At 45.6% G+C, this 16,846-nt stretch overlaps 1 protein-coding gene across 1 annotated transcript in view; it reads right to left on the bottom strand.

The window, feature by feature from the left end:
• LOC112236786 (collagen alpha-1(XI) chain-like) overlaps positions 1-16,846 on the bottom strand; it is a 251,133-nt gene that overhangs the window by 76,418 nt on the left and 157,869 nt on the right. The window contains exons 38-39 of the mRNA XM_042308834.1: positions 13,364-13,417; positions 12,796-12,903 (exon numbers count right to left, since the gene is read on the bottom strand). Coding sequence (XP_042164768.1) covers positions 12,796-12,903; positions 13,364-13,417 — 162 coding nt within the window. The remainder of the gene's footprint in view (positions 1-12,795; positions 12,904-13,363; positions 13,418-16,846) is intronic.

Here is a 16,846-nt window from a genome sequence, read left to right as displayed (position 1 = left end):
TGCCCTGAAATTGGGCATCCCTGCCTGATGCCCCTTTCGACAGGGATGGGGCAACTTAAACCACCACCCACCTTCACCATACACGAGGCTCCAGCATACAGTAAATTCACCCAAGACAGAAAAACATCCCCAAACCCAAAGGCTTTCATTATTTTAAACAAGTACTGGTGGTCCACACGATCAAAAGCCTTCTCCTGATCCAACGAAAGTAAACCCACATTTACATCACACAGTTTACAAATGTCTAAAACATCTCTTATCAGAAACAAGTTGTCAACAATAGAGCGATCAGGTACACAGTAGGACTGGTCCTTGTGGATCAACAACCCCAGATACTCTTTCAACCTGTTTGCGAGACATTTAGAAACAATTTTATATTCTGCGCACAGCAAAGCAACAGGTCTCCAATTTTTTATGAGAGCCAAATCCCCCTTTTTTGGCAACAGTGAAAGCACTGCACGTTGACAGGATACAGGAAGAGAACCCTCATGAAAAGATTCACACATCACTTCATAAAAGTCCTCCCCAATAGACCCCCAAAAGTGCTTATAAAACTCAGATGGTAACCCATCGATGCCAGGGGCTCGGCCTGTTGAGAGCTGCATAACAGCTGTGGACAGCTCCTGCAGTGTAATGTCAGCGTCCAATGCGACTCTCTGCTCAGGTCCCAATTTAGGAAGACCATGTAACAACTGTTCAGTACACATAGAGTCACAATCCTCCGCCTTATAAAGGGACGAGTAGAAATCCACGGCATGTTGACGCATTTCAATATCATTCGTGGTCACCTTCCCATCAGGGAGACGAAGGCATACCATCTGTTTACGTTGAAATGTCGACTTTCCTAGGTTAAAAAAAAAAAAAGCACTAGGAGCATCCATATCCTTGAGGGAAGCGAAACGAGACCTAATCAAGGCACCCTTCACTCTTTCATGCAGAAACGACCTCAGTTCATGTCTCTTGTCCTGTAAGTTCATGACTAGTCCAGGGTCATTCTGAGTGAGCAGCTTCAATTCAATAGATTTGATGTCCTGTTCAAGGGCCTTGATAGTCTCTTTAAATTCAGTTTGAGACAGAGCAGTATACTGTTGACAAAAAACTCGTATTTGGGCCTTCCCAACCTCCCACCATTGTCTCAAGGACTCAAAATTCCCTTTTATACCCCTCCATTTTTCCCAAAACAACAAAAACCTGTCACAAAACATGACATCATGTAACAATTTAACATTAAAATACCAGTAAGGTGATGACCTTCGTGGACAGGACAAGTGAATATCAACAGTAACCATATGATGATCAGAGAAACCCACAGGAGTAATGGCACACTTTCCAACCCTACTACAGTATTGCTCAGATACATACAACCTGTCTAACCGTGCTGCACTGACACGACCTTCATTAATTTTTAGCCATGTGTACTGCCTAACTTTGGCATTCCTTACTCTCCACACATCAGAAAGCTCAAACTCAGTTAATAGGCCAGACAGGCAAGTGGCTGACCGCAAGTGAGGTTCTTCAGCGGTGCGATCAACAGTAAAATCCACTGTACAGTTCCAGTCACCCCCTAAAACCATACACCCCTCTTGGTCACACTGTCTTAACATTTCCTTTAGTTGATCAAATACAGCAATACGCTCTGTACCCTCATTAGGAGCATAAACATTCAAAAAAAAAAAAAAAAAACCCCATAACATCCACCTTGACCAATAAAACCCGACCCTTGACAATCTCTGTTGTAGATACCACAGTCACTCCTAAGCCTGAGGAAAACAATATTGCCACCCCAGCACTGAAATTAGTACCATGACTGAGTACATGCTGCCCCTCCCACCACATACCCCAGTCAACCTCATTTTCCTCATCGCTATGTGTCTCCTGTAGGAAAACTACATTAAGCCTTTTCTGTTTTATTACTTCTAATACCCAAGCCCTCTTATTCCTGTCCCTTCCCCCATTCATATTGAGAGAACCTACCCTTAGTACCTCCATGTAGAAAAGAGAAAAGAAAAGCAGAAGAAACCACAGAGAAACCAACGAGAAAAAAGACACCCTATGAAGCATGATCATCGTCATTATTTTTTTTCTTCTCTTAACCTGAACACGTTTCCCACCACCTTTTGCTGCTGCAACAGCAGTAATAAATTTCCTCAAGCGAAACCGCTTCTTCTCACTCAGCTGGTCTAACCCCACCGTCTTCTGTAACATCACAGCTGACCTCACAAACTTATCAACATCAAAATAATCTGCCAATTTGACAGATTTCCCAAAAGTCTGATCCAGAAACTCATTTACCTCATCTAGATCATAAACTGAGTCCGTACCAGCAGCTGTCATATCTAAAGAGATATCCATATCGTTCTCTTGATCCTCCTCAGCTGAGAACACAGACAACTGACTCCCCTCTACCACATCCCTTTCAACACTCTCCACTTGCACCTCATCACTCGTACCAGGCATCTCCTCCACTATCTGGGAGACTAGCCCCACCTGAACATCACTACTCATAGTGGGCATCTTCTCCACTAACTGAGAACCTAGCTCCACATGAACCCCAGCACTCGTAGTGGGCATCTCCTCCACTACCTGGGAGCTTAGCTCCACATGAAAACCCTCCTGTTCATTACTCGTAGTGGGCATCTCCTCCACTACCTGGGAGCTTAGCTCCACATGAAAACCCTCCTGTACTTCATTACTCGTAGTGGGCATCTCCTCCACTACCTGGGAGCTTAGCTCCACATGCAAACCCTCCTGTACCTCATTACTCGTAGTGGGCAACTCCTCCACTACCTGGGAGCCTAGCTCTACATGAACCCCAGCACTCGTAGTGGGCATCTCCTCCACTCCCTGGGAGCCTAGCTCCACATGAACCCCCTCCTTTACCCCAGCACTCATACTGGGCACCTGCTCACCAGTCTGAGGAACTGGCTCTTCAGATACATCCTTACCTTCTACAACAATACTTTTCTGTAGCATAACATTTCCTTCTAATACAAGTTGCAACCCCGTGCCCTCAACACGGATAACTTGTTCCTCAGCAACAGGTGCTTGTGGCTGCTCTACCGCTGTCAGCTCACCTCTCCCTACATCAGTGGGCCCAGGCGTTACGATGACCACCTGTGCCCCTCCCTCTGCCTTCTCCCTTTTCGGGCAAGCATGTCGCTTATGACCAACATCCCCACACTCAAAACACCGTTGACTACCCGTACTAGCATAAGCCATATACAATCTATTGTCATACTTGATTTTAAACGATAACTCTAAAGTCTGCTCCGGTGAGTCCAAAAACATAAACACCTGTCGCCGAAATGACATTACCTGTTTCAACGCCGGGTGTTTGCAACCCAACGGGACAACCTTAATTGAACTGGCGAACTTCCCAAAGCGCAATAACTCGCGCTCCAATAGCTCATTAGGAATAAACGGTGGTACATTTGAAATCGTTACCCTTGTTGACGGAGAAAAAAAGCGGCGTAACTTGAATAAACATTCCTTTAAGAAGTACACCATGCTCAACCATCCGATCAACTAGACACTCTTCTTTAAGAAATACCACCACAGCTTTATTCATCCGGGATGCATACGCAATATTCTCATAGCCTACCTTCTCTCCTACGGCGACCAGAAACTCCTCCACCGTGACAGCAGCTTCAGTAACACACCTAAAGCCATGCCGAAGTGACAGGGACGGCATCCCCATTCGGGCTGCCATCCCCGCCAAAACCAGGGTAATTTCGATACGAAAACAAAATACTTAATTCTACCACAACAAAAATAATAACGTTAATCATGCATCAACAAAAAAAATGCCACCAAGAAATAGCAAACCGAAAGAAAGTTGTGAATATCTAACTCTCCACAACACACGCACTCCTTCACTCAAACAATTCCCAGCATGCACCAATCACTCCCAGCATGCAGAGAGAGAGAGAGAGAGAGAGAGAGAGAGAGAGAGTTTGAGTTTTAAATACTCTTTATTGGGTCTGGGGGCCCACCACACAATAAATACAAAACCACAGTTACACATCAATTAAAAACACAACTCCAATTCCTCCTCCACAGTAACTACACACAACAGCCTCTGTATACCCCATATACTCAAAAACAGATCGATATTGTTGAAGTTTGTAATAGGCAAACTCAACCCTTAGTCTCGCTGCCAACATTCCCTCCAGCATTCCCACCACATCCACAGACCCCTGTCCCCGAATGCTGTTCTTTCGGGTCTTCCATATCGCTAATTTTGCTGCCCCTAACACAAAATTAAGCAACACAACTACACCCTTTTGACTGAACCTGTACTTTGGCCCAAATATATACAGTTGGGAAGAGAAAACCTCTCCCAACGTTGAGAACCAATCAGTGATCAGTTCAATCATCCCAACCAACCTGGGACACAATAAAAACAGATGTGCCAGAGATTCAGACCCAGCACAGAATGGACACCCCTCCCCAACAGTAGGATCCAGGTGTACCAGATGCATATTGGTGGCTATAGCTCCATGTATTATCCTCCATTGGAGGTCAGCTGTCCTCTTATCAATAGGCAGTTTATATAATGATCGCCAACAGCCTTTTGGAGAGGCACCTGGACCAAGCACATCCGCCCACCTCGTCGATTTTACCCCTTCCAGGGAAGAGGCATGGGACACCTTTACACATATTCTGTACATGGCCTTCTTTCCCACCTCCTTGAACTCCCCCAGCTCCGGGGTATCGAAGGAAAGCAGCGTCCCCACGTCCTCTTCAAATGCCCCCATCGCAGCACTAACAATCAGTGCAGGGAACACATAATCCAGACCCTCCTTCCACCGATCAGAATTGGAAGTGTCAGTCACATACTGCAGATGAAGCACTGGCAAGGAATCGCAGACCTCATCGACGACCTTCCTCAGTAGACGAGATGATCGGATCCCCGCTCTTTCTCCCAGCTCCTCCAATCTGCTCCTGCTCTGCATCAGATGACCCAGCTTGGTACACCCCACGCCTAACAGGCATGAACGTAGGCTAGCTGAACCCAGAACACGGGACTGGATGGCAGTGTTGTGAAAAAGAGGCTCTTCAAAAGCCACATCCCTGGTGGCGTGCAGGCCTTACGGGACTTGACAAAGACTCTCCAAGCCTGCATAACAGACTCATAAAATGGAGTCAGGCCAGTCAAATCACCCCCTCCAGCTTTAAGAGGAAAAGATGCTTGTCGAAGCCCAAACAGCCCGCTCTCCTCATCAATATGTAGGCTGTTTCGACCCAGCTAGAACAGTCTCTGTACAACAATCTCTGGGCTGCTTGGAGCCTGAAAGCCGTGATCCTAGAGGAAATGTCCACCAGGCCTTGCCCACCCTCGTGCAGTGGCAGGTACAGGGCTGCAGCTTTAATCCAGTGTTGCCCAGACCAGAAGAAATTGACAAGGGTCCTCTGAAGCTCTTGTATCAGACCCTTTGGTGGCTGTAAAATCATTAGTCTGTGCCACAGGGTAGAAGCAGCAAGATTATTAGCTACCAGGACCCGTCCCCTATAAGACAGCTGGGGCAACACCCATTTCCACCTTGACAGTCTGGCACACACTTTCTCCACTACACCCTCCCAGTTCTTTTTTTTGAAAGACATCGGAGCCTAGAAAAACCCCCAAAGTCTTCATTCCATCTCTGCCCCACTGAAGCCCCCCTGGTAACCATGGAGTAGACCCCATCTGAAGCTGACCTGCCCACAGCGCTTCACTCTTTCCCCAATTGACTTTAGTTGAGGAGGCCCCCTCATACACCTTTAAAGCGTTTGAGAGAACCTTAACATCCTCACCCCTGTAATAAAAACTATCACGTCATCTGCATACGCAGACAGTGCTATCGTGGGACCCTTCGTTACACCTGGCACAAAGAAACCAGTAAGCTTCGCTCTTAAAAAACAAAGCATTGGTTCAATCGCCAGACTATATAACTGCCCTGAAATTGGGCATCCCTGCCTGATGCCCCTTTCGACAGGGATGGGGCAACTTAAACCACCACCCACCTTCACCATACACGAGGCTCCAGCATACAGTAAATTCACCCAAGACAGAAAAACATCCCCAAACCCAAAGGCTTTCATTATTTTAAACAAGTACTGGTGGTCCACACGATCAAAAGCCTTCTCCTGATCCAACGAAAGTAAACCCACATTTACATCAGACAGTTTACAAATGTCTAAAACATCTCTTATCAGAAACAAGTTGTCAACAATAGAGCGATCAGGTACACAGTAGGACTGGTCCTTGTGGATCAACAACCCCAGATACTCTTTCAACCTGTTTGAGAGACATTTAGAAACAATTTTATATTCTGCGCACAGCAAAGCAACAGGTCTCCAATTTTTTATGAGAGCCAAATCCCCTTTTTTGGCAACAGTGAAAGCACTGCACGTTGACAGGATACAGGAAGAGAACCCTCATGAAAAGATTCACACATCACTTCATAAAAGTCCTCCCCAATAGACCCCCAAAAGTGCTTATAAAACTCAGATGGTAACCCATCGATGCCAGGGGCTCGGCCTGTTGAGAGCTGCATAACAGCTGTGGACAGCTCCTGCAGTGTAATGTCAGCGTCCAATGCGACTCTCTGCTCAGGTCCCAATTTAGGAAGACCATGTAACAACTGTTCAGTACACATAGAGTCACAATCCTCCGCCTTATAAAGGGACGAGTAGAAATCCACGGCATGTTGACGCATTTCAATATCATTCGTGGTCACCTTCCCATCAGGGAGACGAAGGCATACCATCTGTTTACGTTGAAATGTCGACTTTCCTAGGTTAAAAAAAAAGCACTAGGAGCATCCATATCCTTGAGGGAAGCGAAACGAGACCTAATCAAGGCACCCTTCACTCTTTCATGCAGAAACGACCTCAGTTCATGTCTCTTGTCCTGTAAGTTCATGACTAGTCCAGGGTCATTCTGAGTGAGCAGCTTCAATTCAATAGATTTGATGTCCTGTTCAAGGGCCTTGATAGTCTCTTTAAATTCAGTTTGAGACAGAGCAGTATACTGTTGACAAAAAACTCGTATTTGGGCCTTCCCAACCTCCCACCATTGTCTCAAGGACTCAAAATTCCCTTTTATACCCTCCATTTTTCCCAAAACAACAAAAACCTGTCACAAAACATGACATCATGTAACAATTTAACATTAAAATACCAGTAAGGTGATGACCTTCGTGGACAGGACAAGTGAATATCAACAGTAACCATATGATGATCAGAGAAACCCACAGGAGTAATGGCACACTTTCCAACCCTACTACAGTATTGCTCAGATACATACAACCTGTCTAACCGTGCTGCACTGACACGACCTTCATTAATTTTTAGCCATGTGTACTGCCTAACTTTGGCATTCCTTACTCTCCACACATCAGAAAGCTCAAACTCAGTTAATAGGCCAGACAGGCAAGTGGCTGACCGCAGGTGAGGTTCTTCAGCGGTGCGATCAACAGTAAAATCCACTGTACAGTTCCAGTCACCCCTAAAACCATACACCCCTCTTGGTCACACTGTCTTAACATTTCCTTTAGTTGATCAAATACAGCAATACGCTCTGTACCCTCATTAGGAGCATAAACATTCAAAAAACAAACAAAAACCCCATAACATCCACCTTGACCAATAAAACCCGACCCTTGACAATCTCTGTTGTAGATACCACAGTCACTCCTAAGCCTGAGGAAAACAATATTGCCACCCCAGCACTGAAATTAGTACCATGACTGAGTACATGCTGCCCCTCCCACCACATACCCCAGTCAACCTCATTTTCCTCATCGCTATGTGTCTCCTGTAGGAAAACTACATTAAGCCTTTTCTGTTTTATTACTTCTAATACCCAAGCCCTCTTATTCCTGTCCCTTCCCCCATTCATATTGAGAGAACCTACCCTTAGTACCTCCATATAGAAAAGAGAAAAGAAAAGCAGAAGAAACCACAGAGAAACCAACGAGAAAAAAGACACCCTATGAAGCATGATCATCATCATTATTTTTTTTTCTTCTCTTAACCTGAACACGTTTCCCACCACCTTTTGCTGCTGCAACAGCAGTAATAAATTTCCTCAAGCGAAACCGCTTCTTCTCACTCAGCTGGTCTAACCCCACCGTCTTCTGTAACATCACAGCAGACCTCACAAACTTATCAACATCAAAATAATCTGCCAATTTGACAGATTTCCCAAAAGTCTGATCCAGAAACTCATTTACCTCCTCTAGATCATAAACTGAGTCCGCACCAGCAGCTGTCATATCCAAAGAGATATCCATATCCTTCTCTTGATCCTCCTCAGCTGAGAACACAGACAACTGACTCCCCTCTACCACATCCCTTTCAACACTCTCCACTTGCACCTCATCACTCGTACCAGGCATCTCCTCCACTATCTGGGAGACTAGCCCCACCTGAACATCACTACTCATAGTGGGCATCTTCTCCACTAACTGAGAGCCTAGCTCCACATGAACCCCAGCACTCGTAGTGGGCATCTCCTCCACTACCTGGGAGCTTAGCTCCACATGAAAACCCTCCTGTACCTCATTACTCGTAGTGGGCATCTCCTCCACTACCTGGGAGCCTAGCTCCACATGCAAACCCTCCTGTACCTCATTACTCGTAGTGGGCAACTCCTCCACTACCTGGGAGCCTAGCTCTACATGAACCCCAGCACTCGTAGTGGGCATCTCCTCCACTCCCTGGGAGCCTAGCTCCACATGAACCCCCTCCTTTACCCCAGCACTCATACTGGGCACCTGCTCACCAGTCTGAGGAACTGGCTCTTCAGATACATCCTTACCTTCTACAACAATACTTTTCTGTAGCATAACATTTCCTTCTAATACAAGTTGCAACCCCGTGCCCTCAACACGGATAACTTGTTCTTCAGCAACAGGTGCTTGTGGCTGCTCTACCGCTGTCAGCTCACCTCTCCCTACATCAGTGGGCCCAGGCGTTACGATGACCACCTGTGCCCCTCCCTCTGCCTTCTCCCTTTTCGGGCAAGCATGTCGCTTATGACCAACATCCCCACACTCAAAACACCGTTGACTACCCGTACTAGCATAAGCCATATACAATCTATTGTCATACTTGATTTTAAACGATAACTCTAAAGTCTGCTCCGGTGAGTCCAAAAACATAAACACCTGTCGCCGAAATGACATTACCTGTTTCAACGCCGGGTGTTTGCAACCCAACGGGACAACCTTAATTGAACTGGCGAACTTCCCAAAGCGCAATAACTCGCGCTCCAATAGCTCATTAGGAATAAACGGTGGTACATTTGAAATCGTTACCCTTGTTGACGGAGAAAAAGCAGCGTAACTTGAATAAACATTCCTTTAAGAAGTACACCATGCTCAACCATCCGATCAACTAGACACTCTTCTTTAAGAAATACCACCACAGCTTTATTCATCCGGGATGCATACGCAATATTCTCATAGCCTACCTTCTCTCCTACGGCGACCAGAAACTCCTCCACTGTGACAGCAGCTTCAGTAACACACCTAAAGCCATGCCGAAGTGACAGGGACGGCATCCCCATTCGGGCTGCCATCCCCGCCAAAATCAGGGTAATTTCGATACGAAAACAAAATACTTAATTCTACCACAACAAAAATAATAACGTTAATCATGCATCAACAAAAAAAATGCCACCAAGAAATAGCAAACCGAAAGAAAGTTGTGAATATCTAACTCTCCACAACACACGCACTCCTTCACTCAAACAATTCCCAGCATGCACCAATCACTCCCAGCATGCAGAGAGAGAGAGAGAGAGAGAGAGAAAGAGAGAGAGAGAGAGAGAGATAGATGGTGAGAGAGAGAGATAGAGAGAGAGAGAGAGAGAGAGAGAGAGAGATAGAGAGAGAGATAGAGAGTGAGAGAGAGAGAAAGAGGTAGAGAGAGAAAGAGGTGAGAGAGAGAGATAGAGAGAGAGAGAGAGAGAGAGAGAGAGAGAGAGAGAGAGAGATAGAGAGAGAGATAGAGAGTGAGAGAGAGAGAAAGAGGTAGAGAGAGAAAGAGGTAGAGAGAGAAAGAGGTAGAGAGAGTGAGAGAGAGAGAAAGAGGTAGAGAGAGAGAGAGATAGAAGGAGAGAGAGAGAGAGAAGGAGAGAGAGAAAGAGAGAGAGAGAGAGAGAGAGAGAGAGAGAGAGAGAGAGAGAGAAAGAGAGAGAGAGAGAGAGAGAGAGAGAGAGAGAGAGAGAGAGAGAGAGAGAGAGAAAGAGAGAGAGAGAGAGAGAGAAAGAGAGAGAGAAAGAGAGAGAGAGATAGAGAGAGAGAGAGAGAAGAGAGAAAGAGAGAGAGAGAGAGAGAGAGAGAGAGAGAGAGAGAGAGAGAAAGAGAGAGAGAAAGAGAGAAAGAGAGAAAGAGAGAGAGAGAGAGAGAGAGAGAGAGAGAGAGAGAGAGAGAGGTAGCTCACTAAGATTTAAGAGGATCTGTCAAGCCCCCCCCCAGAAAGTATTCTGAAGGCTGTATACTTCCACATTTTGTTGAGTTACTGCCTGAGTTACTGCCTGAGTTACTGCCTGAGTTCAACCTGGGTTCAACAGAGTTGTTTGTTATCTCACCCATTTACACACAATACCCCATAATGACGAAAGTGAAAACATGTTTTTAGAAATGTTTGTTAATTTAGTGAGAATTAAATACAAAAATACGACATTTTGTATTCACATCCCAGAGTCGATACTTTGTAAAAGCACATTTGGCAGAAATTACAGCTGTGAGTTTTTCTGGGTAAGTCTCTAAGAACTTTCCAGAACTGGATTGAGCAATATTTGGTCATTATTCTTTTCCAAATTCTTCAAGTTCTGTCAAATTGGTTGTTGATCAGTGCTAGACAAGTAGATTTAAGCCAAAACAGTAACTATTTGAGGCATTGGAAAACCTAACTGGTCTTTGTGGTTGAATCTGTGATTAAAATGAATTGCTCGACTGAGGGACCTTACAGTATGTGTGGGATACAGAGATGAGGTACTATAAGTGATTCAAAAATCATGTTAAACACTACTATTGCACACAGAGTGAGTCCATGCGACTTATTATGTGACTTGTTAAGAAAATGTTTAGGCTTGCCATAACAAATACTTATTGACTCAATATATTTCAGCTTTCCATTTTTAATGATTTGGCAGACATTTTGAAAAACATAGTTCCCCTTTGACATCATGGGGTATTGTGTGTAGGCCAGTGACACGTTATTTTTTATTTTAAATTCAGGATGTAACACAACGAAATGTGTGAAAAAAGTCAAGTGGAGTGAATTCTTTCTGAAGGCATTGTAACTGATGCCTAGGGCCTGGTGGTGGATGGGTGGTAGGAGGTTGGAGTTGATTACACGGTCTCCTTCTGGGAAGCAAGGAAAACCAAAGAAGGAGACAGAGGGAGAGGCTGGGAGGTCTTGGAACTGGCTGGGATTTAAAGGAGTCAGAGGGAGGGGCTGGGAGGTCTTGGAACTGGCTGGGATTTAAAGGAGTCAGAGGGAGGGGCTGGGAGGTCTTGGAACTGGCTGGGATTTAAAGGAGTCAGAGGGAGGGGCTGGGAGGTCTTGGAACTGGCTGGGATTTAAAGGAGTCAGAGGGAGGGGCTGGGAGGTCTTGGAACTGGCTGGGATTTAAAGGAGACAGAGGGAGGGGCTGGGAGGTCTTGGAACTGGCTGAGATTTAAAGGAGTCAGAGGGAGGGGCTGGGAGGTCTTGGAACTGGCTGGGATTTAAAGGAGACAGAGGGAGGGGCTGGGAGGTCTTGGAACTGGCTGGGACTTAAAGGAGTCAGAGGGAGGGGCTGGGAGGTCTTGGAACTGGCTGGTAGTAAAGTAGCTACTCTCTGTTTATCATATATGCATAGTCACTTTAACTACACATTCATATAAATACTACCTCAATTGGGCCTACCAACCAGTGCTCCCACACATTGGCTAACTGGGCTATCTGCATTGTGTCCCACCACCCGCCAACCCCTCTTTTTAAACTACTGCTACTCTCTGTTCATCATATATGCATAGTCACTTTAACCATATCTACATGTACATACTACCTCAATCAGCCTGACTAACCGGTGTCTGTATGTAGCCTCGCTACTTTTATAGCCTCGCTACTTTTATAGCCTCGTCTTTTTACTGTTGTTTCATTTCTTTACTTACCTATTGTTCACCTAATACCTTTTTTTGCACTATTGGTTAGAGCCTGTAAGTAAGCAATTCACTGTAAGGTCCACCTACACCCGTTGTATTCGGCGCACGTGACAAATAAACTTTCATTTGATTTGATTTCATATTGGCAATCGGGATGCATGGGATTTCAACCACTCCCCAACCCTCAGTCCCCAACCCTCGGTCCCCAACCCTCGGTCCCCAACCCTCAGTCCCCGGTCCCCAACCCTCAGGCCCCAACCCTCAGTCCTCACTCCCCAACCCTCAGTCCCCAACCCTCAGTCCCCAACCCTCAGTCCCCAACCCTCAGTCCCAAACCCTCACTCCCCAACCCTCACTCCCCAGCCCTCACTCCCCAACCCTCACTCCCCAACCCTCACTCCCCAGCCATCTGATAACTTCACCAGCTGTCTGCCAAAATAGACTTCATGCTTACATTTCTGGACCCAAAAACGTGTTCAGTGGAGATTCTCCAATTGTTCACGTTTTAATTCCAGGATTAGGCATAATCTGTGTCTAGTATTGTTTTTTATTTTTAAATATGTTTTGGTCAGAGCCCTGGAGTTCTGGAGATCTGTTGGGTTGTCAAGTTATGAGTGTTACTCCAGTGAGGTGGGTATTTAGGGACGTTTACCTTGGCTCCCTCTTTGCCAGCAGAGCCAGGAAGACCCTGCTCTCCAGGTGGTCCTGGGGATCCAGGGTGACCTCTCTCACCGATTGGACCGGTCTCGCCTGTGGGGCCCTGTTAGGAAGTGAAGAAGAAGAAGAGGAAGAAGAAGATATTATGGGCATCATTGGTAGAGGCATGAGCCGCTCTACTATAACATAAGACCCTTAGATAATTCCAAACCTATGTCAGAGGCCAATATTATCCGTGTACTCTATCACTTCTGCTAGTGAATGACGTGAGATCTGTAAGTACGTCTAAACAATCTGAAAAGTTCTTCATAAGTGTATCTTTTTGTGTTTACTTACCTGTGGACCAAGAAGTGCTACATTAATTTAGTTCATAATGTCCATTATAGTACCGTAACGGTAGAAAACCTATAGTAACCTATAGTTCCTTACCTGTAATAAACCTATAGTACCTGTAGTAAACCTATAGTACCTGTAGTACACCTATAGTACCTGTAGTAAACCTATAGTACCTATAGTACCTGTAGTAAACCTATAGTACCTGTAGTAAACCTATTGTACCTTACCTGAGGACCAACAACTCCTCCTGGGCCGGGTGGACCTGTCTTTCCTTGGAATCCCTGTGGACAAGAAAAACATATCAATCACATTGAAAACTCTTGCAGAACAACTCAATCCATGCAATAACTCCCTCCAATCCTGCTATTGATGTCAACCTTCCAAAATGATTAATCTAGTGGACATAGTGGAGTCAGTGTTGTGTGCTTCCCAATGGACAACCACTGAATGTACTATGTTGACAAGGGTGAGAGGATGAGGAGTATTTGTAATGGATCATATTGAAGAGGAACCTGCCTGGTTTAACCAAGCAATGACTGTGTGCATTGTGCATGAAAACACATTAGTTATGGACATATTATATACGTCATGTTATGTTCCATTCATTTGTTCCATTCAGTTGAACCCAGACACCAGGAACCAGTTACCCAGACACAGACACCAGGAACCAGTTACACAGACGCAGACACCAGGAACCAGTTACCCAGACACCAGGATCCAGTTACCCAGACACCAGGAACCAGTTACCCAGACACCAGGAACCAGTTACCCAGACACCAGGAACCAGTTACCCAGATACCAGGAACCAGTTACCCAGACACAGACACCAGGAACCAGTTACCCAGACAACAGGATCCAGTTACCCAGACACCAGGAACCAGTTACCCAGACACCAGAATCCAGTTACCCAGACACCAGAATCCAGTTACCCAGACACAGACACCAGGAACCAGTTACCCAGACACCAGGAACCAGTTACCCAGACACCAGGAACCAGTTACCCAGACACAGACACCAGGATCCAGTTACCCAGACACAGACACCAGGAACCAGTTACCCAGACACCAGGAACCAGTTACCCAGACACCAGGAACCAGTTACCCAGACACAGACACCAGGAACCAGTTACCCAGACACAGACACCAGGAACCAGTTACCCAGACACAGACACCAGGGACCAGTTACCCAGACACTAGGAACCAGTTACACCGACACCAGGAACCAGTTACCCAGACTACAGGAACCAGTTACCCAGACTACAGGAACCAGTTACCCAGACTACAGGAACCAGTTACCCAGACACCAGGGACAAGTTACCCAAACACAGCCCAAGCCTAGTCCTGGACTAAATTTCAATTGAGATTCTCTTCGCTTATTAGTCCAGAGGAAAGCTGTATCTCTGTCTAGGAAACTGGCTAAGAAGTTGGTTCAAAAGACACAGGAGAATAACAAGGCTATAACGAACTCCATGTTATAGTAAGGATTTAGTCTCCAAAAGAGAAATATCATGCTAACGATATGTTAATCTAAAGTAAAACTATGATCTCAATATCTGAAGTGGATTTGATGCTAATTGGTCAGACATCAAGCATAGTGATGGAATCAGATGTGAAATCCATCAGCTGTCTGTTTGAATCAGATCACATCAAAGATGGCGTGAACTTCTTCATCGGTTATTTGTCAGAATGCTTCTGCTGCTACTCTCTGTTTATCATATATGCAGAGTCACTTTAACTATACATTCATGTACGTACTACCTCAGTTGGGCCGACCAACCAGTTCTCCTACACATTGGCTAACTGGGCTATCTGCATTGTGTCCCACCACCCACCAACCCCTCTTTTAAGCTACTGCTACTCTCTGTTCATCATATATGCATAATCACTTTAACCATATCTACATGTACATACTACCTCAATCAGCCTGACTAACCGGTGTCTATGTAGCCTCACTACTGTATATAGCCTCTCTACTGTATATGGCCTCTACTGTATATGGCCTCTACTGTATATGGCCTCTACTGTATATGGCCTCTACTGTATATGGCCTCTACTGTATATGGCCTCTACTGTATATGGCCTCTCTACTGTATATGGCCTGTCTTTTTACTGTTGTTTTATTTCTTTACTTACCTATTGTTCACCTAATACCTTTTTTGCACTATTGGTTAGAGCCTGTAAGTAAGCATTTCACTCTAAGGTCTGTTGTTTTTGGGGTATGTGATAAATAAACATTGATTTGATTTGTTGCATTGTATTGCTATGATGTCAACTCCAGACAACAAGAACGGACAAAATATATTCAACGACCATAATAAGATACAGAAAATACAAAGACATCCAACATGAAGGGAAGGCAGGGTGGAGATACATTGACAATGTCGTTTCAAAATAAACAAAAGGATTGTAGATAGAGAGAACCAGTGACAACCAGAGAGAGAGAGAGAACCAGAGAGAGAGAGAGACAGAGACAGAGAGGACCAGAGAGAGAGAGAGACAGAGACAGAGAGAACCAGAGAGAGACAGAGACAGAGAGAACCAGAGAGAGACAGAGACAGAGAGAACCAGAGAGAGACAGAGAGACAGAGACAGAACCAGAGAGAGAGACAGACAGAGACAGAGAGAACCAGAGAGAGAGAGACAGAGACAGAGAGAACCAGAGAGAGAGAGAGACAGAGAGAACCAGAGAGAGAGAGAGAGAGACAGAGAGAACCAGTGAGAACCAGTGAGAACCAGAGAGAGAGAGACAGAGACAACCAGTGAGAACCAGATAGAACCAGAGCGAGAGACAGAGAGACAGAGAGAACCAGAGAGAGAGAGAACCACAGCGAAAAAACCAGAGAGAGAGAGAACCAGAGAGAACCAGAGAGAGACAGAGACAACCAGAGAGAGACAGAGACAGAGAGAACCAGAGAGGGAGAGACCAAGTGAACCAGAGAGAGACAGAGACAGAGAGAACCAGAGAGGGAGAGACCAACTGAACCAGAGAGGGAGAGACCAAGTGAACCAGAGAGGGAGAGACCAAGTGAACCAGAGAGAGAGAGACCAAGTGAACCAGAGATAGCTGATGCAAATCATGTCAGATCGTATGTCTGCTTTTATATTAGAGTAGATAGACTTGTTCTGGGAGGTGAAATGTGTTGAGGTCGAGCAAGGGGTTTGCTAATGGAAGGACATGTTTATGGGCAGAGAGAGTTCTGGAGGTGAAACGTGAGGGGCTTGCTAGGAAGGACACCAGAGGGCAAAAGCCAGAAGAGACAGTTTGATGACTTCTTGTGGAGTCATTATCGTGTGGCAGAGTGATGCATGGATTGGCTATTGGCCTAAATAACAAATTAAGAGTTGTAAATCTTTATGGGTGGATGAGTCCAGACCCACTGTCAGAGCCTGACTGGGAGGAGACCAACCCACTGAACCTGACTGGGAGGATGAGTCCATACCCACTGAAGCCAGACTGAGGATGGGTCCAGACCCACTGAACCTGAGGGAGGATGGGTCCAGAGACCTGACTGGGAGGATGAACCCAGAGATGCTGGGATGATGGGTCAAATCACTGTCAGATGACTGGGATGATGTCTGCCCAGTTTATATTAGAGGGTAGATAGACTTGTTCTGGGAGGTGAAACGTGTCTGAGCCTGACTGGGAGGATGGGTTTGCATAATGGAAGGACTGGGATATGGGCAAAACTGTTAGAGCCTGACTGGGAGGAT

Source organism: Oncorhynchus tshawytscha, linkage group LG29 (genome assembly GCF_018296145.1).
Source record: "Oncorhynchus tshawytscha isolate Ot180627B linkage group LG29, Otsh_v2.0, whole genome shotgun sequence".
Classification (NCBI taxonomy): Eukaryota; Metazoa; Chordata; class Actinopteri; order Salmoniformes; family Salmonidae; genus Oncorhynchus; species Oncorhynchus tshawytscha.
Note: the sequence above shows the minus strand (reverse complement) of the source record. Positions and strands in the feature narration are given on the sequence as shown.